Below are 25,938 nucleotides of genomic sequence, written 5' to 3'. Positions count from 1 at the left end.
AGGCAGTGTTTATTTGGAGGTGTCTGTGACAGGCAGGAGCAGTGCTTGGGATAGAAGAGCAGTGACTATATGTCTAAAGTCATTTGGGAAAAATTAAGATCAACTGAGCCTGGAAAAACAAGCTACGATATATCACAGCCAATAAGACCCGTAGTTCCTTCTAGAAATAAATCATGTATATCATGAGATGAGATAAGAACATGGCAAATTTTGCCAAATATCTAAGTGAACTCTGTCTCTATCCAGGAATTATTATTACTGTTATTTAATGTTGCTGTTATACCCACAGGTATAACAGGTATTTCTATAACCCCTTGGTTATACCCACAGGTTTGGCTGTAAATTGCAGGAAAAGATCCTCTTTCACTGCCAAGGTAATAAGATCTGGCTGGGTGTGGTGGCTCATGCCTGTAATCCCAGCACTTTGGGAGGCTGAGGCAGGTGGATCACCTGAGGTCAGGAGTTCGAGACCAGCCTGGCCAATATGGCAAAACCCCATCTCTACTAAAAATAAAAAAAATTAGCCAGGTATGGTGGAGTGCACCTGTAATCCCAGCTACTCAGGAGACTGAGGTGGGAGAATTGCTTGAATCTATGAGGTGGAGGTTGCAGTGAGCCGAGATCATGCCACTGTACTCCAGCCTGGGCAACAGAGTGAGACTCCATCTCAATTCCAAAAACAAACAAACAAACAAACAAACAAACAAAAAAACATAAGAAGGTCAGAACTGCTTACCAGTTTGCGAAAATTAATCCATCTTACTAGCAGAGGGTGATTTTATTTCTTATTGAGGTGAAATTAATATAACATGCAGTTAGCTACTTTAAAGTATACAATTTAGTGGTACTTAGTATATCTGCAATGTTGTACAACTACTTCTTTGGAGTTACATAACTTTATCACCCCCTAAAACATCCGTACTATTAAATACTCACTCTCCATTGTCCCCTCCCCTCATTCCCAGTTTATCACTAATCTGCTTTTTGTTTTTATTATAGGATTTGCCTATTCTGGATACGTCATACAAAAGGAATCATTCAATATGTGACCTTTTGTGTCTGGCTTCTTTCACTTAGTGCAATGTTTCTGAGGTTCATCCAAGTCGTAGGATGTATCAGTACTTCATTCTTTTTAGTGGCTAAATTATATTCCACTGTATCTATATACCATGGTTTGTTTATCCATGCATTTGTTGATGGACATTTTTTGTTTCTAACTTTAGGCTATCATGAGTAATGCTCTTATAAACATTTGTGTACAAGTGTCTGTGTGGATGCATGTTTTCATTTCTCTTGGGGTACATGCCTAGGAGTAGAAATGTTGGGTCATAAGATAGTTCCATTTTTAACATTTTGAGGAACCTCTAGCATTGGTTAAGATAATTGAAAATAAAGGGAAAAACAAATACTCTGACTGGTTCTCTCTCTTGGTACCTCAACATTTTGGTGCCTTAAAATTTTCTTCCTTGGCCGGGCGCGATGGCTCAGACCTGTAATCCCAGCACTTTGGGAGGCTGAGGCGGGCGGATCACGAGGTCAGGAGATAGAGACCATCCTGGCAAACATGGTGAAACCCCGTCTCTACTAAAAATACAAAAAAATTAACCAGGCGTGGTGGCAGGCGCCTGTAGTCCCAGCTTCTTGGGAGGCTGAGGCAGGAGAATGATGTGAACCTGGGAGGTGGCGGAGCTTGCAGTGAGTGGAAATCGCGCCACTGCACTCCAACCTAGGCAACAGAACGAGACTCCGTTTCAAAAAAAAAAATTTTTTTTTCTTCCTCATAGTTCATTATAAAGGATTAACAATGGGTCTAAAACGGAAAATATTAAGCCATTTTCTAATGATGCCCAAAGGTGAGATACAAGATATATTTTAAAAAACAAATATCAAGCAAATAATAACAGATGTGATAGTAATAGATGTAGTAATACGGATGTAATAATAACAGATGTAGTACTACAGATGAAAAAGACTAAAAGAGATAAAGAAAAACATTTTGTAATGGTAAAAGAAATATTTATCCAAAAAGACATAACAGTTAAGATCTTACATGGAACCAACCACAGATTTTCAATATACATAAATCAAATACAGGTGGAACTATAAGGAGAAATAGACAAATTTATAATCACAGTATAAGATTTAAAATATATACTGTCTTTTAGAGACTGACAATATTTACCAAAAATAAGATTTATGTATTTAATTTTTAGAATTCATATAACATATTTAACAGGCTGCATCTAGTATCAAGCACATTGCTTTCTAACCGGTAGCTTTCAAGTGGTTGTTTGGCACACATGCAGCTAAGGCCAGGTGGCTCAGCTACAGTGACAAGTCACACCCTATAGGTGATGATAGATCCCATGGGTTTGGATAGTGTCTTAGGTCCTTCCCTTCTACATCTGAAAATATGTCAAAAGGACAGAGGGAGACAGGAACCTATTGTTCCAAAAGTAACCTGTACTTTGTCCTCCAAACTTCCCTCATTGATGCAGAAGGTAGGAGGAGCATCTTCTGAGAAGCATGTTCGCCTTTGTAGGGAAACCAGCACCCATCATCAGGGGCTTAAGAGGCATTTTGAGGCATAATCAGGGGCACAGTCAGGCATAGAACCGTGCTAGACTTCCTCTATTGGAGGTTCACCTCAGCAGTTTCTAAATTACCAAGTCGTCCAAAACCAATTAATTGTAAGAAGGTGCCAAACTACATCTTTGGAGCTTGCCTCTGGTGGCGCCCAGGCAGAAGGTACATCCCTGTGCTGGGGTAGCGTCCAAGACCCTCAGGGAACCGATAGGCAAGGCTGGGAGCCTGGAGTGGTTTTCAGGTTGGGAACGTGCAGAGGTGTGGGGCCAGCTCCATCTGAGCCCCTGGCTGCCAACCTGGAGTGAGGACCTGCAGCTGCAACAACAGCAGAGCAGGAAAGGATGTTGAGAAAGTCCAGGAAAAGAAAGTCAGAGGGGCTGCAGTGGCCCCATTCTCCCTGCTGTCTGATTTCCCCCACATCTTCACCTTACTCCAGGCTGTAACAGAGCCCGGTGCAGGACACTCTGCTCTTCAGATTTCTTTTGCCAAATGGACTTTTTGTACTTGTAATTGTTGCCTCCTCTCTGGTACTCTAAGCCTCATAGTCCTGTTTTTCTTGAATATAACTTGCTCCATATAGTCCCTTTAGATTCCTAGAAGAAATTTCTGCTGCATCATGTTAGGTGTCCTGGAGACAAATGAATTCAGCTTCTCAGAAGAGAGTTAAGTTCTAAAGTACACATCTTATCCTAGTGGTTAAGTGTTGTCTGGAGAATATTTAACCCAATAATATATTATGTTCAATATAGGATATTTTTTGCTATATCTGTTAGAACTGCTTTTGCTACTGTAAATGTGATATCTGTTGATGGGAGATTCTCCTTCCCTTCTTTGAACTGGGATAAAGAAAACAGTTGACCATATAGAGTTGTAAACCGAAAATAAAATTTGAAGTCCCTGGCAACCATCTGAATGGATGCCCTCCTCTCCCAGGGCACTCTAAAATTTAACCTGAAAAACTGGTTCAGGCCAAGATGGGAAGTGGAGGTTGGCATGCCTCATTATACCCCTCCAGCATTAACATCAACACAGACCATAATTCTAAGAAGAAAAATTTAAAGTCTATTCTTTCTAAAGCCTGCTACTTGGCATATCTACATGTATTGATTGACGCCTTATGTCTCCCTAAAATGTACAAGTTTTATCATGCAGGTAAAGATTTCAAGTAGCATGATAAAACCTTGGTCTCCACAATCCCTTATTGTAACCCAGATACCTTTCTACTGATAACAACTCTTTCAACCAGTTGCCGTTGTACGATCATGCCACTTATATGATTACTGAGCACTCTAATGGTAAGAAGAAACTAAGACTAGCTGGTTGTTAGTCTTAACTTTAGCCAAGACCTACCCCAACTCAGTTACTTACCTAGGGATAGGTCTCAGGCTGTCGACTGCTCTCTACTATCCCAGAGGCAGGAGAAAGACCTCATTTTCCCTGTTAGAAGTGAGCTCAAACTCCACAAAGAAGTTACCTGCCTTGGATCGTCATGGAAGCAGGAAAACTTGCCTTCCTTGTTGGGAGCAAGTAGAACTCCAAAAAAAAGCAGTGGGGAGGGATTTGTAAGGAAAAATAAACTTTAGATCTTGGGCCGCATTTGGGGAGATCAGGGATTCTCTGGAGGGGATGCTCTCACACCTCAGCAAATTGTCCTGTTGGTTTGAGCCATAAAGTTAGCTCATGCTGGTACCAAGCACCAGGAGGAGATTTGTCAAAGGTCAGGGGCATCTCCACTCAGAATCCCTCCGTGGTTACCAAATGTGAACCCCCAAAATTTGAGACAGGTCTCAGTTAATTTAGAAAGTTTATTTTGCCAAGGTTGAAGATGCATGCCCATGACACAGCCTCAGGAGTTCCTGATGACATGTGCCCAAGGTGGTCAGAGCACAACTTGGTTTTATACATTTTAGGGAGATATGAGACCTCAATCAACATAGGTAAGATGAACATTAGTTCAGTCTGGAAAGGCAGCACAACTCAAAGTATAAGCAGGGCATCTTGAAGCAGGGAGGGGGTTCCCAGGTCACAGGTAGGTGAGAGACAAGTGGTTGCATTCTTCTGAGTTTTTGATTAGCCTCTCCAAAGGACTCAATCAGATACACATTTATCTCAGTGAGCAGAGGGATGACTTTGAATAGAATGGGAGGCAAGTTTGCCCTAAGCGATTCCCAGCTTGAATTTTCCTTTTAGCTTAGTGATTTTGGGGTTCCAAGATATTTTCCTTTCACAATTATATACAGTTAATAAGACTGAAGGAAAGGTGGCAGGCAAACATAATTGCTTCTGGATGCAGATGTTTACATTTCTTATACCTAAGATACTTATGAATTGGAATTGAAGAGTGAACGTTGAGCAAAATTTATACCTGGTTTAGCCTTGCCACAGGGCTGCGTAGGGCAAACAGCCCAGGCCCCTTCACTTAGGATACATTTACAGTTGCCTTTGGCACCTTCTCCCATCTTCCCATTGAGTACCTTCCAAGCAACAGATACTGTGGTGGTTGCTGAGATCTGACAAAGAAAAAGACTACTACTCAATATCTGAAACAAAAAACTGAATCTAATGCTGCCTGAAGTACGGTCTCCTCCAGTAAAACAAGGAGCTGATTGTCTATAAAAGTTTGGGGAGCATGAAGCTGAGGGATTGGTAGACTTTCAGAGGTGGGGTGGGTTGGTTGTTGCCAGCTAGGGAAACTCAGTTGTTTAGATGAGATTGTTGTGGACTGGCTGGCTTTCAAAAGCATAGGGTTGTTTCTGGCTAGATTTCAGAACTGTGTTCAGTTAGGTAAGTTGCCATCAATCCAGTAGACCAGATTATTTTATTTTATTCCTTTCCGGTTTATTTTTTGAGACAGGGTCTCACTCTGTTGCCCAGGCTAGAGTACAGTGTACAATTACAGCTCACTGCATCCGTGAACCCCTGGGCTCAAGTGAACCTACTACTTCAGTCTTTCAAAATGCTGGGATTACAGGTGTGAGCCACCATGCTCAGCCCATTAAACCAGTTTGGAACTAGTTCTGGTGGTTACTTGCTGCCATAACTACAGCACATTTAATCTTTTCCCAAGAGTGTCGGAATTTTTTTTTTTTTATTTTCAAGTCTCTGCCTTCAAGAAAATCATAATCTATGTGGGGAATAGTCATGCAAGCTATACATAGAGGCAGCATAACGGAGAAGTTTAAAGCACAGGTTTCTTGCTAAACATGAAAGATTGGAGACTCGCATTTCCTTTTGCTCCTTCCTGAATTTTCACCTAGATGACACTAAAGGGATTTTAAAAGGCACAAATCTAAGAGAAAGAACATGAAGGGAGACAACAGGAGGAGGTAGAAGAACAGTTCCAATTAAATTTTGGAAGCCCCCAAATCAGTTTGCAATTGCTAACTGATCTAGCAGACCAGAGAAAGCAGAAACAATACTGCCTGCAGAGAGGGGAGCCAAAAAAGAAAAACCCTGCCTTCAAACTCTGGAAAATCTGAGGAATAGGTAGTATTAGTCATCTCTGAAGGTAGGGGTGAGAAGTGAGGCTGAAAACAGAAGGATGGATTGAATATCTGTGAATGAAGCAGTTAGACCCTTATATCCCTTTCTATACTATAGGCAGACAAGTAACCCAGCCCAGCAGAAAATGGAAAGGTATTGAATTGAGAAACTCAAACTCAGGCATAGGTGAAAGGCAGGAAGCTCTGCAGAAAGTAGGGGAAATAAGTGGAAATTGATATATCTCAAAGTAAGACTCTAAAGCCTCCTTCCTTACCATGGCTCTTAGAATGCTGGCATCTATAATACCCACCAAAGTATGAAACTGGAAGGAGAATTTCTCCTGGGGAAAATGGCCATGCCTAGAAAAAAGATTTAGAGATGCTGACACATTTCTGGGGAGGTTTTCCCTAGGGAATAGCTTGGGCCCTACCGAATCATTCTGCATTAAGTCTATAATTCAGTACATTGCACTTCTCCACAAAGGTTTTGTTTTTAGGTTTTAGTGCCTCACTCTTAGATATAGATGAATAGGTAAGAATCAGACATTTGAGGAAAGTTTCCAGCATGAAGAAATAGAGATAAAACAAACAGAAAAGAATTTGGAGGAAACTGAGACAATAGAGGAATCAGAAAAGTTAAGACCTACAAGTTATGGTCTCAGAGAGATAAAAGAAGCTATTGCATTCATGAAGAAAAAATGAGATGTTTTTTAAAAGCCATAGGTAAGCAAGCCAGGTTCAGTGTTATGCACTTGTAGTCCTGTCTACTTGGGAGGATTGCTTGAGCCAGGAGTGTGAGTCCAGCCTGGCAACATAGTGAGACCCTGTCTCTTTAAAAAAAAAAAAAAAAGCATATGGAGAGGATAAAAGATCTCTGGAAAATAAAAATCATGATAAAAAAATTGATAGAAGTAAAAAAATTGCAAAATATTAAATCCAGCTTCTCTGTGTTATAACTTCCTTCCCCAACCCCTTATCCCCGCCTTGAGACTGGGTCTTGCTATGTTAGCCTGGCTGGTCTCAAACTCCTGGGCTCGAGTAATCCTCCTGCCTTAGTCTCCTGAGTAGCTGGGATCACAGGTGCATGCCATTGCCTCCAGTTAACTTCCTTTTCTATAAAATGGGGATGACAGCAGCCACTAATTTATAGTGTGTCACGTGTATTAAATAATTTAGTACATGCAATGAGCACGTAGTTCTTGCTACATTATTTTTTCACTTGCTATTTCACCATTTAGAGCAGAATAGGTATCAGTTTTCTGTTCAGTTTTAGCATATACATAAGGCTATGTGAGTAATTTATTGGCTTCTTAGGAAAAATTAGTCTATGTAAACAACATAGAAAAGCATGTTATATTAGCTAAAAGTACTTTTAGGCCAGGCGCAGTGGCTCACGCCTGTAATCCCAGCACTTTGTGAGGCCGAGGTGGGCCGATCACGAGGTCAGGAGTTTGAGACCTGCCTGGCCAATATGGTGAAACCCCGTCTCTACTGAAAATACAAAAATTAGCCAGGTGTGGTGTCATGCACCTGTAGTCCCAGCTACTTGGGAGTCTGAGGCAGAATCGCTTGAACCCCGGAGGTGGAGTTTGCAGTGAGCTGAGATCGCGCCACTGCACTCCAGCCTGGGTGACACAGCAAGGCTCCATCTCAAAAAAAAAAAAAAAAAAAAAAAAAAAAAGTACTTAAAAACTGAACTAGTAGTAATTATTTCTAAGCACAAAAAGGCAATAGAAAATTAATGAGGCCTGTTGTCAGCTGTTTTGATCTCTAAAGTTAGAATGGCAGGTTGGGGATTGAAGTCCATTTGTTTTTTCAAAAATTGTGCACTAAGCACTTATTCCCACATGTCAGGTGTTGTACTACGTGCTGGCATTTGGTATTTTCATGATTGCGCTTTAAGAAATATAAAAATGACTGAAAAGCTTTTAAAAATGTAGGGTTAAAAATTAATGATGAGGAAATATCTCTCAGAAAGTATCTTTATCACAAAAAGATAAAGAGATGGAAAATAGAAGGGTAATATAAGAAAATTAGAAAATCAGCATTCAGCTCAGGAGATATAAAATCTGAATAACAGGAGTTATATATATATATATATATATATATAAACACTATATATAATTCAATACCATATATAAAGTATTTTAATATAATATATATTAAGTATTTATATATTATATATATTAAGTCTATATATAGAGAGAGAGACAGATGAGAGACAGAGACGAGAAGAGCGAGAGAGAGTGAAAGAAATAGAGGATAAGAAGTTACCAGAGAAATAATTTTTAAAAAATTCTCAGAATTGAGTTTCTGATTGATAGGGCCCACTGAGTGCACCAAGGTACCTCATCTTGAAATTTCAGAATCCTGGGGACAAAAAGAAGATCATAAAGTCTTCCCGAGGATTTAGAATCATAATGGCATTGGCTACTCAAAGGTGACACTGGAAACTGTGAGACGATAGAACAATGTCTTTAAAATTGTCAGAGGAAAAAAAATGATTTCTAACTTGGAATTATAAACAAATCACATGTGAGGATAGGGCAAGTTTTAATCTCTAATATTTTACCTCAATCTTCCTTTTTTCAGAAAGCTACAAAAAAAGAAACTCAAAGGATTAACTTAAGATCTAGAAAGTGGGAAATTTATTACAAAAAAAAAGAGACAACAGGAACCCCCAGGATGAGGGTGAAGGTAGATCTCAGACAATGGCTAGGCAGCAGTGCTAGAGAGCCAGCAGTCCAGATTGGTGCAGGTGAGAAAGCTTTGGGAGAGGTAGGTCCAGGAAAATGATATTCCTACTATACCTGAAGAACTTAAATGTACTGAGATATAGACAACTGGGCTAGAGTTTAGGGATGATAGAGTGATTCAAAATTAAATGTTGTCTCCAGAGAAAAAAGTGACACTGATGTATTTCATTTGTTTGCCTAGAAAACAAGATTAGATGAGATTTTGTTTGCCTAGAAAACTAGGCGAACTTCCTAGTAAGTGCTTAACGAATTGTAGCTATATAATATGGATTAATACCATAGAGAAATATATAAAGCTGCATAAGAAGACTTGTGAAAGTAGAACTTAACCCTGTCAGGAGGAGACAGGAAATGTGTCATAGTAGTAGAAAGCCACAACGGGGTATAAGTGGATGAATAGAGTTTGACAGGTGATGAGTGGAAAGAACATTCCAGTGTACAAAGGTATAAGCTGTAACATAAAAGTCTGAAAGATATGTGTTAGCAATGATAATATGAGCCAAGAAATTATATATTGTGCTTAGTTGACTTTCAAGCCTAAAGTCTACAGATAAATTGTTATAGACATTTAGGATCTCAGGGAATATTGCTCCCACGAACTCTTCCTGAGGAATGAAGTAGAAAATTAGCCTCAGATAAGCAAAATGACTAGAGAGGCATTGACATAAAGACTGGTGGCACTGGTCCTTAATAGGTCTAACATCACAAAAAGAGAGATAACCATACATTGTATACGTCCTGCAAGAGCATGGCAAGAGCACAGCTGTGAAGAAGCAGTGTCAAGAAAATTAAGCTTAAGTCTAATCATGATGGAAACCTAAGATGGGTGGAGACTAAACTGAGAGAAAATTTGGAAGCCCCCAGGCCCTCAGTTCCATAAGGACGTGAGGGAAGGGTAGGAGTGAAGAATGATGTGAGACTCCCAGTGCAGGTCACGTTCCAGTATTTAATCAAACTTTTTTAAATCTTTAAGCTGATGACACCTTTGGATATTGCCTATGATCTCTGAATCACACGATGTTGCTTTGCCTTAATTTTGGCTCTCTGATGAAAATATTGAATTAATCACACAGCTCGATTCCTAGCACATTATCATCATTAGACTAAGCAAGGTCCTTCTCTTGTTTTAGTTATTCCCTATTAATCCCATTTCCCACTTGCATCTCCTTCCTCTCCTATAGGCAAACATTCTAGTCTTTTTAATGTGGTTTTTTGCTTGTTTCTTTATATAGTTCTTACAAAACAGGTATCTTTGTATGCATGTGGATTTTTGTTTTACAAAAATGTGCACCATATACATCTTAGTCTTGGGCATTATGCTTTAAGTTCAGCCATGCTGCAATGTGCAAATCTGATCTATTGCTAATCTACTCTTCCAGTGATGGACACCAAGATTATCTTCTATTTACTGTAGCACAAATATTGTTACAATGCACATCTTTGCATATGTCCCCTTGGGACATATGTGACCAGAGACTATGGACCTGAGACTATTTGAGCACGGGAAGGAGCTTAAATACTGCCCAATATTCATTCAATGATAATTAACAAGTATTTATTGAATGTTACTATAGTACCAGCTACTATTTTAGCTTCTAGGCACATAGTAGGAAACAAGATAGACAAGGTCCTTGCTCTCAAATAGCTCACTTTCTAAAGAAACAGAACAAAGACTTTTTTGGGGGGTAATAGTCCTATGCAGAGAATGAAAACATTGTGATGTGCTAGTGTCAGAATGGCTATTTAGATTAGTTAGATAAGAATAAACACTAGAGCTAAGATCTTGAATGACAAGAAAAGGTCAGCTAGGTAAAGAGCTGGGTTAAAAGCCTCCTAGGCAGAGGACAGGTAAGTGCAATGGCCCTGAGGAGGGAATAGCCTTGACACATGGGAGAGCAGTAAGAAGGTCCAGTGTAGGGATGAGAAGGAGTGTAATGGAAGAGAAGTATATTGGTTATCTGTTGTTATATAACAATATTACCACAAATGTAGCAGCCTGGCACAGTTTAGCTGGGTCCTCTGCAAAGCTGCAATCAGGGTATTGGCCAAGGTAGGGTTCTCATGGGAGGCTCATCTGTGAATCTGCTTCCAAGCTCAAGTAGTTTTTGGCAGAATTCAATTTTTTGCAGGCTCTTGGCTGGAGGGCCTCAACCTCTTGCTGGCTGTTGGCTGGAAGCTGCCCTCAGTTCCTTGCTGTGGGGGCCTTCCCCTCATGGCTGCTTGCTTCCTCAACACCAACGAGAGAGAGAGAGTTTCCCAGCAAGAGAGGTTATAGTCTTGTGTAAGGTTATCACAGAGGTGATGGCCCATCACCCTGGCTGTATTCTGTTGGTTAAAAACATGTCCAGGTCCTGCCCACTCAAGGGAAAGGAATTATCCTGGGATGAATACCTGGAGGTGGGGATCATGGGAACCACGTTACGGGCTGTCAGCCACAATGAGGAAACAGAGGTGGAGGTTCGGGGAGGGTTTATATCATGAACATCATCTTAAGCACTATAGTATGAACTTGTTTTTTCTAAGTAAGGTAGAGAATCATTAGGAGACCTGAGCAGGAGATTATATCATATTTTAAATTCTTAACTATCCCTCTGCTTCAGTGTCTAAGAGAAATTGTAGTGGGGTCAGCAGGGAAGCAAGAAATCCATAGGAGGCTGTTGCTGTAGAGAGGAAACAGTGGCCTGGCTTCGATGGAGAGAGAAGTGGACAGAATTGGGATATGCTTTTGAGGTAGAGTTGATAGCACTTGCTGACAGTTTATTGGGGGACTGTTCACAGACAAATTTAGTAGTTTGCCCAAGTTCACAAACTGTCACTGGAAGAGCTAGAATTAGAACTCTGCCTGCCTGGTTCTTTGTCCTGTTCTTTTTCTACTATGCCATTGTAGACACCATGATATGTCCAGTACATCCTCTCTATACCAACTCTCATTGCCTGCCCTCTACCTCCTACCTGCAAATCTTGCTTTAAACAAATAAACAACTGTTGCACAGGCTGCTCTGAAGAAGAGGCATTGTTGCTGCAACTCTAAATCATGTTTTTAGAATTGGTAACATTAATAGTTGTAGTGTCAGGTAGGCATAGCAAAAGCAATGATCTTAGAGAAAATGTGTCTACTCTAGCATTTGCATTAAGCCAGACTACCCTTCTATGTAGTAACTTCTGTGATGCCCCCTGTACACATTTATAGAAGTCTGGGTAGCCCAAGCAATGCAAAGCATGGGGAAAGAGACTATGCTGTCTTCTTGATTTGTGCCATCCTGAGATGTGGGGGTTTTGTCTTATGAATCCTTTATGTAGTGCCCTACTTCCTTTCCCTAGGCGTCCTAATCCTTCCATGCGATGTATTCTTCCCTGGCTACTTTTAGAGTAGATAATGGCACATGAGTGGAAACTGTTTTTGTAAGAATAAGGACCAATTACTGAGTATTATGACAGGCAATGTGCTAAGTACTTTACATCTATTAGCTCATTTAATCATCAAAACACTCCTATGAATTATAGTCTCATTTCAGAGGAAATAAAACTAAAGCTCTAAGAAGCTGACTTATTAGCTAGTGGTTTTGCTTATCTGCATGTGAAGGTAACTGTCTCTCCTAGAAAAAAATAATTTGCCTCAATAGTGAAACATTTAACATTTAAGTGAAGTTCCATTTAGTCTTTTTCCCCTATGTTGTTTTACTTATTAATTGTTAGACATTTTGAAAGAAACATTACGAAGCCTTTAAAAGTATACATCTTTTAAAATTTCCTATGAAAATCAACATGTTGTTTATTTTCCTTTCTTCTCCATGGCCCCAAGATAATTTCAGTGCCAACCTACATGAATAATATGCATGCTCTCAGGATTCCTGCTGAGATTAAGGGAAAAATTCTTATTTTAAAAGTAACTTGCTGAATTTTTTTCTGGCACATCTGGCAGATGTCTATCTGCTTTAAAGCTTTAATTAATGTTGCATGGTTTTAAAGAGACTAGTTTCCAATAGCCCAAAAAATATCAACATTATGAAGAAGATGAAACAGATGTAGGAACACTCAGATGAAATAAGGAGCTCAATTATCTTTGGAAGGTAAACGTTGCTGACCTCTACTTTTGCTGCCTGATACGAATCACAAATAAAAAGAATCCTAGGAGGGCAATTCAGATGGGGCAGCTGGGAGGGGATACTGGAAAGAGAAGTAGGGAAGTACCATAGAAAAGGTAAGGCAGCCAAGGAAGGTACTTTATTTACCAGCTACCTTGTGGAAAAAACCCTAGGAGGTAATGTAACGTACAAACCTCAGAATTATCCCACTAGAGGGATGATGGAGCTGAAAAGTCAGGGATAAATGCTGCTCCTTGTGCCTTGTGTATATGGTGGGGGCAGGGGGGTGGGGGTTGAGGGTACTGGTGTTCATTTTCTGTGCTTTTGACCTTCCTATAATCCCATAAGACTCCTTGTTCAGTTGGGAAGGGGACTCTCAGGCACAGAGATGGGACTCTCAGGCACAGAGACTGAGCAGATATTGACAGTTGGAAGTCACAGAAACACACTGACAGGTCTGAGGAATGTGAGCTGGGCATGGCAGCACTTGCTACACATGCTGTGTTAATGATGGGGAGGATAAATAGGTTGCATATGTTGCTGATGGGCGTTTAAATGTGGTTACTTCTATGGAAATCAATTTGGAAACACCTATCAAAAGCATAGTTGATTCAGTAATACTGCTTTGAAGGTTTCCTCCTACAGATATATTCATAAATGTGCAAAATGATGTATGAATAAGGTTATTAATTGCATCACTGTAAGGCAAAAGGTTGGAAATATCCTTAATATTTTTCACTAGAGGACTGGTTAAATTATGGTACCTTTATTTTTTTGTATAAATTTATGAGTTCCAAGTAAAATTTTGTTACATGCATAGATTGCCTAGAGATCAAGTCAGGGCTTTCAGGGTATTCATTTCCTGAATAACTTACATTGTGTCCATTAAATAATTTATGATACATTTAAATGCAATACTATGCTTGTTTGAAAGAATGAGGAAGCTCCTTGTATAATGGTATATGGTTGATTGCAAAGATATACTGTTAGGAGAAAAAAGCAAGATGGAGCAGTGTTTGTATGTGAACACATCTGGATTAAAAAAACGGTGATGGTGGGCCGGGCGCGGTGGCTCATGCCTGTAATCCCAGCACTTTGGGAGGCCGAGGCGGGCGGATCATGAAGTCAGGAGGTCGAGACCATCCTGGCTAAAATGGTGAAACCCCGTCTCTACTGAAAATACAAAAATTAGCTGGGCGTGGTGGTGGGCACCTGTAGTCCCAGCAACTCGGGAGGTTGAGGCAGGAGAATGGCATGAACCCCGGAGGCGGAGCTCGCAGTGAGCCAAGATTGCGCCACTGCACTCCAGCCTGGGTGACAGAGCGAGACTCTCTCTCAATCAATCAATCAATAAATAAAAATTTTTAAAAAATGGTGATGGTGGTGGGAGAATATATGTTATATGTGCATAAAATCTATGGAAAGTCCCACCAAAGATAGTTAATACTTGTTAACTTGGAGGAAGGGAACTGAGGACAAGAGTGAGGGGATACTTTTCCTTCCGTATAGCAACTGTATTCCATTAGCTACTCAAAAATAAAATGTAAACAATTTACAAAGAACATTGTATCTTGGGGGCAGTTGGGAGCTGCTAAATTTTGTTTTAATCTTTCACTGAATAGGTGATCAGACCTGTTGGGATGGATAGGCAGTTGGGTGGGATGCAGAGTTTCAGAGAGTCTAAAGGGAGAGAGAATGACTGGATAGAGAAGGAACCAAAGTTTAGTTCCCAGGGCCAAAGCACCAATCAGGGAATAGTATTCAGCTGTTAACTTGTCAGGCAATGTACTTGGGTAGGTAGGGGACTCAGTCTGAAGGTAAATGGTATCAGGGTATCAGTTTTAACTGCATTTTTTTTTTTTTTTTTTTTTTTTTTGAGACGGAGTCTCGCTCTGTCGCCCAGGCTGGAGTGCAGTGGCCGGATCTCGGCTCACTGCAAGCTCCGCCTCCCGGGTTCACGCCATTCTCCTGCCTCAGCCTCCCGAGTAGCTGGGACTACAGGCGCCCGCCACCTCGCCCGGCTAGTTTTTTGTATTTTTTAGTAGAGATGGGGTTTCACCGTGTTAGCCAGGATGGTCTCGATCTCCTGACCTCGTGATCCACCCGTCTCGGCCTCCCAAAGTGCTGGGATTACAGGCTTGAGCCACCACGCCCGGCCTTAACTGCATTTTTAAAGATTCTGTATGTCTATTTGGTATCCACTTATCACAGGACCAAATCATATTTACCTCTGTTCTGTAAGTCGGCGTCCTGGGAACTCATGTGCAGACCACCTGATCAAGGTTGTGGCTCCACATACCTTCTTATCTAATTCTCACATACCAAGCCACTGTTTGCCCTGCCCTAAATCATCACAAGGCCAGGTATCAGGCAACTAGAGATCACCTCTATAGCCCAAAGCCTATTGGAATTATTCAAACTAGTCAAATCCTAAACTGTTTCCCCTGCTCTGCCTGGCATTTGCTGCAGAACCCCAGTAAGGGCTCTGGTCTATGCCTTCCCCTCACTCCTGCTTCTGCCCTGCAGAAGTCGGCATGAATAGAGCCTCCTTTTCGCCTTTTGCCTTCTAGACTTCCAACGCTCTCTGCCATGAGTGTACACATTTCCACTTAAAAACAAAAATAAACCCAGAGCCCTTAAAAGAAAGTTTTATTAGTATATAATTCACATACTGTATCACACCATATATATTAGTTTTATATGGCTACAAATTACCACAAACTGGGTGGATTAAAACAACAGAATTTGTTTTATTGAATATTGTTTTATTTTATTGAATATTTACAGAATTTTGTTTTATTTTACATTTACATAATGTACAGAATATTGTTTTATTTTATTGAAAATATTTATTTTCTCACAGTGCTGGAAGACTGGCCATCCAAAATCAAGATGTCCGCAGGGGGACGCTCCTGAAGGCTCTGGGGAAGAATCTTTTCCCTCCTTTCTATGTCCTGGGGGTTGTCACCACTCCTTGGTGTTCTTTGGCTCGCTAACTAAATTGCTTTACTGTCTCTGTCATCACATGGCCTTCTTCCCTGTGTCTCCTCCGTGTCTTCAAATCTATCTCTTCTCTCTCTTTTTTTAAGCCAGAGTCTCGCTCTGTCCCCCAGGCTCGAGTGCAGTGGCCGGATCTCGGCTCACTGCAAGCTCCGTCTCCTGGGTTCACGCCATTCTCCTGCCTCAGCCTCCCGAGTGGCTGGGACTACAGGCGCCCGCCACCAAGCCCGGCTAAGTTTTTGTATTTTTAGTAGAGACGGGGTTTCACCATGTTAGCCAGGATGGTCTCCATCTCCTCACCTCGTGATCTGCCTGCCTCAGCCTCCCAAAGTGCTGGGATTACAGGCCTGAGCCATCGCACCTGGCCCCGAATCTCTCTCTTCTTATGAGGACACCAGTCCTTGGTTTTAGGTGTCCATCCTAATACAGTATGGCCTCATCTTAACTTGATCACATTTGCAAATATCCCATTTCTAAATAAGGTGATATTCAAGGTACAGGGATAGGACTTTAACATATCTTTTTAGTGGATACAAATCAACCCACACCACCATACAATTCACCCATTTAAAGTATACAATTTAATGGTTTTTAGTATACTCACAGAATTGTGCAATCATTATATCAACTTTACAACATTTTCATTGCTCCACAATGAAACCCTGTCCTGTATGCATTAGCAGTCACTCTCCATTTTCCTGCAACACTCCCCCAAGTCCTAGATAACCAGTTATCCATGTTCTGTCTCTATAGATTGCCTATTCTGGACATTTCATATAAATGGAATAATATAGTATGTGGCCTTTTGGTTTCTTTTTTTTTTTTTTTTTTGAGATGGAGTCTCACTGTTGCCCAGGCTGGAGTGTAGTGGCGTGATCCTGGCTCACTGCAACCTCCACTTCCCAGGTTCAAGTGATTCTCCTGCCTCAGCCTCCCCCATAGCTGAGATTCCAGGTGCCCACCACCACGCCTGACTACTTTTTGTATTTTTAGTAGAGATGAGGTTTCACCACATTGGCCAGGCTGGTCTCCAAGTCCTGACCTCAAGTGATTCACCTGCTTCGCCCTCCCAAAGTGCTGGGATTACAGATGTGAGCCACCGCGCCTGGCACTGCTTAGTATAATGTTTCTAAATTCCATACATGCTGTATCAGTACTTCATTCCTTTTAATGGCTGAATAATATTCAATTGTACAGATATAACACATTGTATTTAAGCATTTATTAGTAGATGGGACATTTTGGTTCTACTTTATTACTTTATTTATTTATTTATTTATTTATAAACGAGTCTTGCTCTGTTACCCAGGCTGGAGTGCAGTGGTGCAATCTCGGCTCACTGCAACCTCTGCCTCCCAGGTTCAAGCAATTCTCTGCCTCAACCTCCTGAGTGGCTGGGATTATAGGCGCCCACCACCACGCCCAGCTAATATTTTGTATATATATATATTTTTTAGTAGAGACGGGGTTTCAGCATCTTGGCCAGGCTGGTCTTGAACTCCTGACCTCGTGATCTACCTGCCTTAACCTCTCAAAGTGCTGGGATTACAGGTGTGAGTCACTGTGTCCGGCCTGGTTGTTTCTACTTTTTGGTGATTTGGATAATGCTGCTATGAAAATTTGTGTTCAAGCTTTTGTGTGCATATGTGTTTTCATTTCTCTTGGGAGTATATCTGGGTATGGAATTGCTGGGTCATATGGTAACAGTATGTTTAACTGAAGAACCGCCAGACTGTCTTCCAAAGCAGCTACATCATTTTACACTCCCATCAGCAATGTATGAGGATTCCAACCAATTTTTCCACGTCCTCATCAACCCTTGTTATTATCTTTTTTTATTATGATCACCTATGTAGGTGTGAAATGATATCTCATTGTGGTTTTGATTTACATTCCCCTGATGACTACTGATGTTGAGCATCTTTTCATGTACTTATTGGTCACTTTTATCTCTTGTTTGGAGAAATGCCTAATCATATTATTTGCATATTTTTTAATTGGGCTGTCTTTTTATTAATTAGTTCTAAGAGAGTTCTTTATATATTTTTGTACAAGTACCTTATGTATAATTTACAAATATTTTCTCCAACTTTGTGGGCTGTCTTTTCACTTTCTTGATAGTGTCCTTTGAATCACAAAAGTTTTCAATTCTGATGAAGTCCAACTTATCTATGTTTTCCTTTGTTGCTTGTACTTTTGATGCCATATCTCAGAAACGAACTTTTTAAGGACATATTGTTTATTAAAAATGAGTAAATCATTTGTGTGAAAAATTCTGGGCTAACAAAGTCATGGTGAATAAGAAGTATTTTTTCAAGTCACAAAATAACTTGTAACACTTTAGGCTTTCTTTTTAGAGTCACTTTTTTTGTGTTTCACTTAGGATTCTTGTCCTTGTACAAGAATAATAATTATGTAATTATCATTTATTCAAATAGTTACTGGTGTATAATATTGCTGTGATTCCTATCTGTATAACTAACATTTCTGTTAATGTTAGTTCTAACTTGTTCACAGAAAGTAAAAAGAATATAATTAAAATAATATGAAATTCTACCTTCCAAAGCTAATCCAAAGTTAAAGTTTATTTTATTTTATTTTATTTTAATTAATTAATTTATTTATTTTGAGACAGAGTCTTGTTCTGTTGCCCAGACTGGAGTGCAGTGGCGCGATTTCGGCTCACTGCAAGCTCTGCCTCCTGATTTCACACCATTCTCCTGCCTCAGCCTCCCGAGTAGCTGGGACTACAGGTGCCCGCCACCATGCCCGGCTAATATTTTGTATTTTTAGTAGAGACGGGGTTGCACTGTTAGCCAGGATGGTCTTGATCTCCTGATCTCGTGACCTGCCCGCCTTGGCTTCCCAAGGTGCTGGGATTACAGTTGTGAGTCATTGCACCAAGTTTACTTTAATAAAAAGATGCTCACTATATTTTAAGTCAAAATAGCAGAATTGCAAAATGTTTAGTACATTCCTATTTTTGTAAAAAATTATATAGATATTTTCTTGGAAATAAGTCTAGAAGAATATAAGCAAAAAGTTAATAATGGTAATCTATGGAGGGGGCAGTTTTCATGTTTTTGAGAAAATACTTTTTCTGGTTGGGTATAAAGACTGAATGTATGCTATAAAAATAAAGTGAAAACATCTTTCAGCCTTTTCCATGCATATTTAAAATGAAATATTTTACAAATCACAATCTTACTAAATGTTTTATACCGTGTTTTATCCTGTGCTTTTTTCACTTCATATAATATGATGTCATTGAATATTCTTTGAAAAGATGATTTGTATACTTGAATTAAAATTCAAGGCTTAGGGTCACATTATTTAGCCATTTCTCTATTGTTGAATGTCTAGGTTGTTGTTTACAATTTCCCACCACTTAAAAAAATGTGGTGCCTAACATTTTCATAAATAAATGATTGTTTGCATCTCTGATTATTTTGATTGGGGAGACTCCTAAAATAAAGGTTACTGGATCAAAATATATGAATATTTAAAAATATCTTCCTGAATGAATTCCTTTGAAAACACTGTAACACTGAATTACTTATTCTTTTTGGTTTCAATTCTTCAAGTGTAATTGCCTATTTCTATTCTTTATTTAGTGCATGGAAGCAGGAAGGGAAAGGCATGAAGCAGCCTGGAGTGCATGTTGCACTAGAGGGCAGGAGACCTAGATTCTTTAGGTCTTGGAAAACTCACAAATTTCCAGCAGCTTTATATACCTTATCTTTCAAATAAGTGGGGGTGGGATTCCTGAGTCATAAATTCCACAGCTCTCTAGTTCTCCTTGGCTACTAGGAGAAATGCTGGGCTTCGTACTGTGGGAAAGGCAGTAAATACAGGTATCTCAGTGGAGGATACGTTTTCATGGCCTAGTCTCTAGACACATGCTTTTACAGAAACAAAATGAAATCCTTAACAATGCGGTTAATAGGTAATATTATGTCTGTTTTATTATCAGCTGTTTTACAGCTGAAAAAACTGAAGCCCACAGAATTTCAGTAACTTGCCCAAGAGCATTCAGCTAGTAAGGGGCAGGAATAAGAATCCAGTCCATGTGTGTCTGGCTCCAAAGCCCATGCTGTTGACACTTTACAATACTTCAAAGTTGGACAGAAATCGTATTTTTATGGGCTTGATATTATTGATTTAATGAAACACATTCACAAGTTCTACGCTGATTATTCCTCCTCTAAAGAGCTTTTATTTCAAAGGTACTTAATGGTGGAGCACTATTAATGCATTAATTTCAATATCAGAAAAACAGTATCAACAAAACCAATAGGAATGCATAATTATAATTTTATGAAAAAATAAGCCTACCAAAATATTAATCTTACAAACCAGATATTTCTCTAAAAATACTCTAAACTATTATGGCAAGTTTTCTTTTCCTACCTGAGGTCTACATTTCTCAGTTCTTTTTTTTTTTTTTTTTTGAGACGGAGTCTCGCTCTGCCGCCCAGGCTGGAGTGCAGTGGCCGGATCTCAGCTCATTGCAAGCTCCTCCTCCTGGGTTTACGCCATTCTCCTGCCTCAGCCTCCCGAGTAGCTGGGACTACAGGCGCCAGCCACCACGCCCGGCTAGTTTTTTGTATTTTTTAGTAGAGACGGGGTTTCACGGTGTTCGCCAGGATGGTCTCGATCTCCTGACCTCGTGATCCGCCCGTCTCGGCCTCCCAAAGTGCTGGGATTACAGGCTTGAGCCACCGCGCCCGGCCCATTTCTCAGTTCTTTACTTTCATAAAAAGCTTCTCTTCTCAAATATTTGAATAGATACTCTATGAATCAGCAAGTATGTGACAATACTTTATATATGTGTGTGTGTGTGTGTGTGTGTATATATATATATATATTTTTTTTTTTTTTGAGAGAGTTTCACTCTTGTCATCCAGGCTGGAGTGCAGTGGCGCAATCTTGGCTCACTGCAATCTTCGCCTCCTGGGTTCAAGTGATTCTTCTGTCTCAGCGTCCCAAGTAGCAGGGACTACAGGGGTGCACCACCATGTCCGGCTGATTTTTGTATTTTTAGTAGAGATGGGGTTTTGCCATGTTGGCCAGGCTGGTCTTGAACTCCTGATTTCAGGTGATGTGCCCGCCTCGGTCTCCCAAAGTGCTGCGATTACAGGCCTAAGCCACCATGCCTGGCCGAAAGTACTACATTTTTAACAACCTTATGTTACTATTCCCTGTCTTTTTCTTTCTTGGCCTTATTGTTATTTTTCTTGGTGACTTTCTCCCTCTGTCTCGGTGGCAATTATCCACAAAGTCTTGTAGAGCCAATAAGAAACAGACTTCTATCACCCACAACAATATGTCTAAGAGAATTTCTCATATCTCTACTAATACGCTACCAGGTTTCACATCCTTAGGTGGATTGATCTTTCCAGTTTCAACAATATGAAGCCATATGAATTTTAAGTGACTACAGCATAACCATCCCTGCAGCAATTGAACATTTGTCAGACAGTGCATATTTAAGAGCTTCACATTTTCAAAGGATGTAAAGTCTTGCTGTTTTTGTAGAAATCGAACCATCCATTATAAAAGTCTTTAGTATTTTTGTCTTTCGGGTTTTTTGATTTAGTCGTTTTTGCCATTTACATCTATAGCTTTTACTGAATTCCTCCACTCAGCTCCATGAAGGCAGAAGCTATATTGTCTCAGTCACCATTATAGCCTTATCACCTACTACATAGCAAGTGCTAAGTATCTGTTGAATGAATGAATGAATGAATGTATTCTTCTATCAATGATTTGAGACAACACTTTTTATATTTCAAATATAGTTATTCCCTGCTAAGCTTGGAGGTGGCATGCCACAAATACTGCCTCACAGTTGGCAAGAAAAGTCACGGTGTTACAGAAAATAGGGAGTGAGAGAGGGGAAAATAAACCAAACTTCTGACAAATAAAAGTTTTGGGGACATGTGCTTTCAAAGTAAGCCAGACTTACTGACTTTAAAGATCTCCTCTAGCAGAAAAGCTTTTATCTGAATCATCTTTGTAACTTGTTCAGAAGCCATTGCTTCAGGAGTATCTACTGTGGTATGTTCTCCTATAAATGTCACGCCATACATATACAGACTGTACCTTACTGGACTTGAAATTTAATTACTTTTGCTTTTGCATTCTTTCGTGATCCATTTTTATAATCCTTATTGAGAAGTAAATCTGTATAGATTTATTCATTTAGGAGAATATCCATTTAGTAGAAAATTTAAAATTTATGGCCTCCTTTTTGCCTGGCCGATTAGAAGGCAAACATTTCATGACTAATTTGACTGAAATACGGTTTTTAGATTCATCATTAGCTTGGGTTACAACTCAGGTTGTGCTGTAACTTTGTGTCAACTCATTGATCCAACAGTGTGTCCTTCACATTTTTTATTATGGCCACTGTTTTTTGTGTCATCAAAGGTGAAGGCACAGCCTTCCTCTCCTCATGTTCAGCATCTTCTGCTCTTTCTCTGGTTATAAACAATGAGTAAAAGAGAAAATCTAGTATTTATCTGACTCTTAAGAACACATACGGGATTCACAGATTCAAAGTTAAAATGCAACATTAAGGTACGTTATGTCACCAGGGACTGAAAAGAACACAGATAATAGATGCCAAAAAATGTATTAAGTAATATTAAAATTAATTTTGTGTGAAGTTGACCAAGGCTTTTAAAACTAGACCTTTGTTTCCTTGATTATTCTTCTGAATTTTCTCTGTTCTCTTGCTAGTCTCAATATTTTTTATCAGGGCGTCAGGGACAGACAGGACCTAAAAAACTCCACTTGGTGTAATAACTAAACACATGTTGGGGCAAAGTATTGCTGAGTGTGTCTGTGTGTGTGTGCTTTTCTTGTTTGGTCTCAGACCTTCCTTTCCTTAATAAACTTTTCTGTATTTCCAGACTTTTCTCTTAATTTTATGTAATCTTACAAAGTTTTTTTTACAGCTTTCTCTGCGTGCCAGTCAATAAATGTGTTTCACATGAACAAATAATACAGCTTGAATAAACTCAATCCTATTATTGCAGGTTGCGAAGTCACCTACTCCGTTTTTATGGCAATGCCGATTTGGGGCATTCTGCTCTTACAGGCTGATTCTCCTGTAAGGAAACGGTGTTTATTCCCCATCCTACTATGAAAGATGCTATCTGAGAGGCAAAGGTGCCTCTGCATTTCACGATTGCCCACTGGGCTAGGACAGCCTCAAGCTCGGCTTATCTGGCAGTTCCGCCAAGGGCGCGCTGCCCTCCTGGAGCTATTGGAGTCACCTGTTCAAGGTCGCGAACCCACCGGTGCAGCCTGCAATCAGCGAGGTCCAGCGGGGCTGCGCGGTTTCCGCTCTGCCCGCGTTCGGCGTCGCCTGGGCCCCCACCTGGTGCCCCGCAATCTGCGCAAAGGCTGTGAGACCGCGCCCTCTCCCGACCTACCCCACCAGCCCAAGCTGGGCCCGGAACTAACACCCCACAGGCGCAGGCGGCCAGCTGCAGCCGGGAAGGGGCACCGGAAGGAGGCGGTGGCGGGGCGGCCGGGGGAGGAGCGGGCCGGGGCGGGGCGCGGCCTACAAAAGCCACGCGCGGCGCGGAGGGCGGGCCTGGGCGCGAGCGGCGGAGTCGGCGGGGTCCCTGGCGCCGCAGAGGCCGCGGGCGAGGACCGGGAGGGGAGAGGGAGGAGACAGGAGGAGGAGACGCGAGTGCGGGGTGGCGCCGGTCCACCTCCGCAGCGCTCCTGCCTCCCGCCGGCTTTGGAAGGCGGGCCCGGGCTGCGGCAGCGGCGGCCTCGGCTGCCTGGGGAGGTGAAGTCCGGCTGCGGCGGCCTCGGTCGGCGCGGCGGAGGGAGGCGGCCGACCCGGCGAGGGTGGGCAGGTCTGGGCGGCCGGCGCCGCGGCGAGGTGGAGGGGCGGCTTGGTATCCCCTGGGCGGGGCGGGGCTCCTGTGGGCCGTGGCCCGTGGCCGGTGCGTTTTCCTCCAGGTCAGCCTCCCCCGGGGCCTTGCAGAAGCGGCTTCTGCGTCCCCGGGGCGTCTGTGGGAAGGGTGGGGGTCGGTGCCTGCAGGGTTCTCCGTGGCCGCTCGGGAGAGGTGCTCTTGGCGCAGGCTCGCCCGGAGACTTGAGGGGGGTGCTCGCTGGCGTGCATGGGGCCTGTTCTGTCCTTGCTTTGGGGATGCTCCTAAGCGGGGAGAAAGGGATACCGCGGGTGCTTGGAGGTCGAGGGAGGGATACCTAAGTGCGCAAAGGCCACTGGTTAGGGCAGGGGAAGGGCTCGCTAGAACGAGCTTTAACTGGTTGGCTGTAAACAGTTTCAGGCTAGTCTAAACCAAACAACCGAGAATCAACGCGGAGTTCCTGCAGGTTGAGAGAGTACCTGGCTGCGAATGTCCAGTAGTGATGGATTGCCTTGTAGGCCCCAGAGCAATTGGGGAAGTTAGCATTCTTGTTCAAGAAGCTGCTGGGTCACTTAGAGCAATGAAAGAATGTTGTGAGTTTGGGATTTTCTTTCAAACGTTCAGGATTGAGGTTAGGGCTGGTGGTGAGGATCATGTAAAGAGGTTTGAGTGGCTGCCTTAGGTCCCGGTGTGGGAAGCTTATTCTTTTGGTGTCATCACGTGTCCATGGGAATTATTTAGAATGTGGTCTGCCCTCATGAGAGGAAAGGAGCTGTGAAGCCATTGCAGTTCTTCCTCCCTATGTGGAAAATCGAATTTCTGGAAACATCCTCTATATTGGAGATTTTGCCTACGTAAAGTCTATCCTTATTGGCTAGCGGCACTAATTACTTTAAAAGTAGGATGGAAGTACAGTATCTGAAGCATCACTGGGTTTTGAACTCACTTCTGTGGAAAAGAATTTAAGGGAGTGGTCTAGACTTTCCAGGGAAGTTATTGCCTGGTTGTGTCCCTCTAGTCCTAATTTTATACTTAACTTTCCCCCACCTCCTTCAGCCTCATCTGTTTCAATGGTGCAACTCTCTTCATCCCCTTTTGGTTACCAGTCACCTTCAGGCCATTCAGAGGAGGAAAGAGGGGAATATGAAGTCAGCCAAGCCCCAAGTGAACCACAGTCAGCATGGGGAAAGCCAGCGGGCCTTGAGCCCCCTGCAGTCTACTCTGAGTTCTGCTGCATCTCCTTCCCAAGCATATGAGACCTATATTGAAAATGGACTCATATGCCTTAAACACAAAATTAGAAACATCGAGAAAAAGAAGGTAACTTTTTTTTTCTTCCAGTTCTGTATATGCATGATCTTAAAAGATTAAGGAGCTGACATTTTTCTTTCAGAGCTCGTAGGTGTTCTTTACTAAAAATTTAACTAATCTTAGGTTTAGCTGCTTTAAACAAGCAGGCTACATGTTGGAAGTATTAAACATTTTCTGTTTCATTTGTCAAAACAACTGAATAAAAATATTCTTCATAGTAAAATTATTATGCATGCTGCTGTTGAAATACTTTAAGAGCTAGCTATTTTAGGTCAGATTAATTCCTTATGTAGTATTAATGTTTCTTTTCATAGATGTGTTAATAGCTGATTTTTTAGCTTGTTTTCCTTGTGACTTTCTGCAGCAGTTGATATTGCAGTATTACTGCTGCAGTCATTGGAAGGTTTAACGGTGGTAGAACTAGAAAATGTTTTACCACTTACTTTTGTGTTGTTAAGTGAGGATTTAAGATTGCTAGGTGAAAGCGTTGTAGTCAGCCTTGTAAAGAGACCCAGGAGTTAAGTCTAGCTACAGAAAATGCTGTTGTAAAGATCTAAATCGTTCCTCATTTCCTGAGTCATGTAGCCTGTGAAACAGACTGCACGTTGCTTTGCTGTATTACGATTCTCTTCTGCTTTTGGACAGGTGAGGTTGAGTAACTGTCTGGACCTATGGGCTCTTAAATACTTTTGTGCCAAGACCTAGTGAAACCTTAAAGTTGCTTTTAATGGAGGAGTGTGAAGAGACTCTTCAGAGTCTGGTTGACTCTATTTCTTTTCTTTTTTCTTTTTTTCTTTTCTTTTTTAAGCTAAGAAAGTAGTAA

At 41.3% G+C, this 25,938-nt stretch overlaps 1 protein-coding gene and 1 long non-coding RNA gene across 9 annotated transcripts in view; one reads left to right on the top strand and one right to left on the bottom strand.

The window, feature by feature from the left end:
• Nucleotides 1–1,854: 1,854 nt before the first annotated feature.
• Nucleotides 1,855–23,393, bottom strand: LOC112635472. The gene is made up of 2 exons (XR_003121920.1): nt 23,193–23,393; nt 1,855–3,214 (listed from the first exon to the last, which is right to left on the bottom strand). It is a non-coding gene; the product is annotated as an uncharacterized LOC112635472 (long non-coding RNA).
• Nucleotides 23,394–23,521: 128 nt separating this feature from the next.
• The window catches only part of CAPRIN2 (caprin family member 2), a 46,035-nt gene continuing 43,618 nt past the window's right edge, over nt 23,522–25,938 (top strand). For 5 of the 8 annotated variants that reach the window (XM_025401541.1, XM_025401540.1, XM_025401537.1 and 2 more), the window contains exon 1: nt 23,954–25,124. Coding sequence is in view for 7 of the 8 variants with exons in the window: in XM_025401540.1 (XP_025257325.1) it covers nt 24,948–25,124 (177 nt within the window). In the remaining variant the exon portion in view is untranslated. Of the gene's footprint in view, nt 23,787–23,953; nt 25,125–25,938 lie in introns of those variants that run through there. The other 3 variants (XM_025401536.1, XM_025401533.1, XM_025401534.1) reach the window with 2 other exon arrangements.

Source organism: Theropithecus gelada, chromosome 11, assembly GCF_003255815.1.
Source record: "Theropithecus gelada isolate Dixy chromosome 11, Tgel_1.0, whole genome shotgun sequence".
Lineage (NCBI taxonomy): Eukaryota > Metazoa > Chordata > Mammalia > Primates > Cercopithecidae > Theropithecus > Theropithecus gelada.
This window is presented reverse-complemented; position numbering and strand designations above follow the sequence as displayed.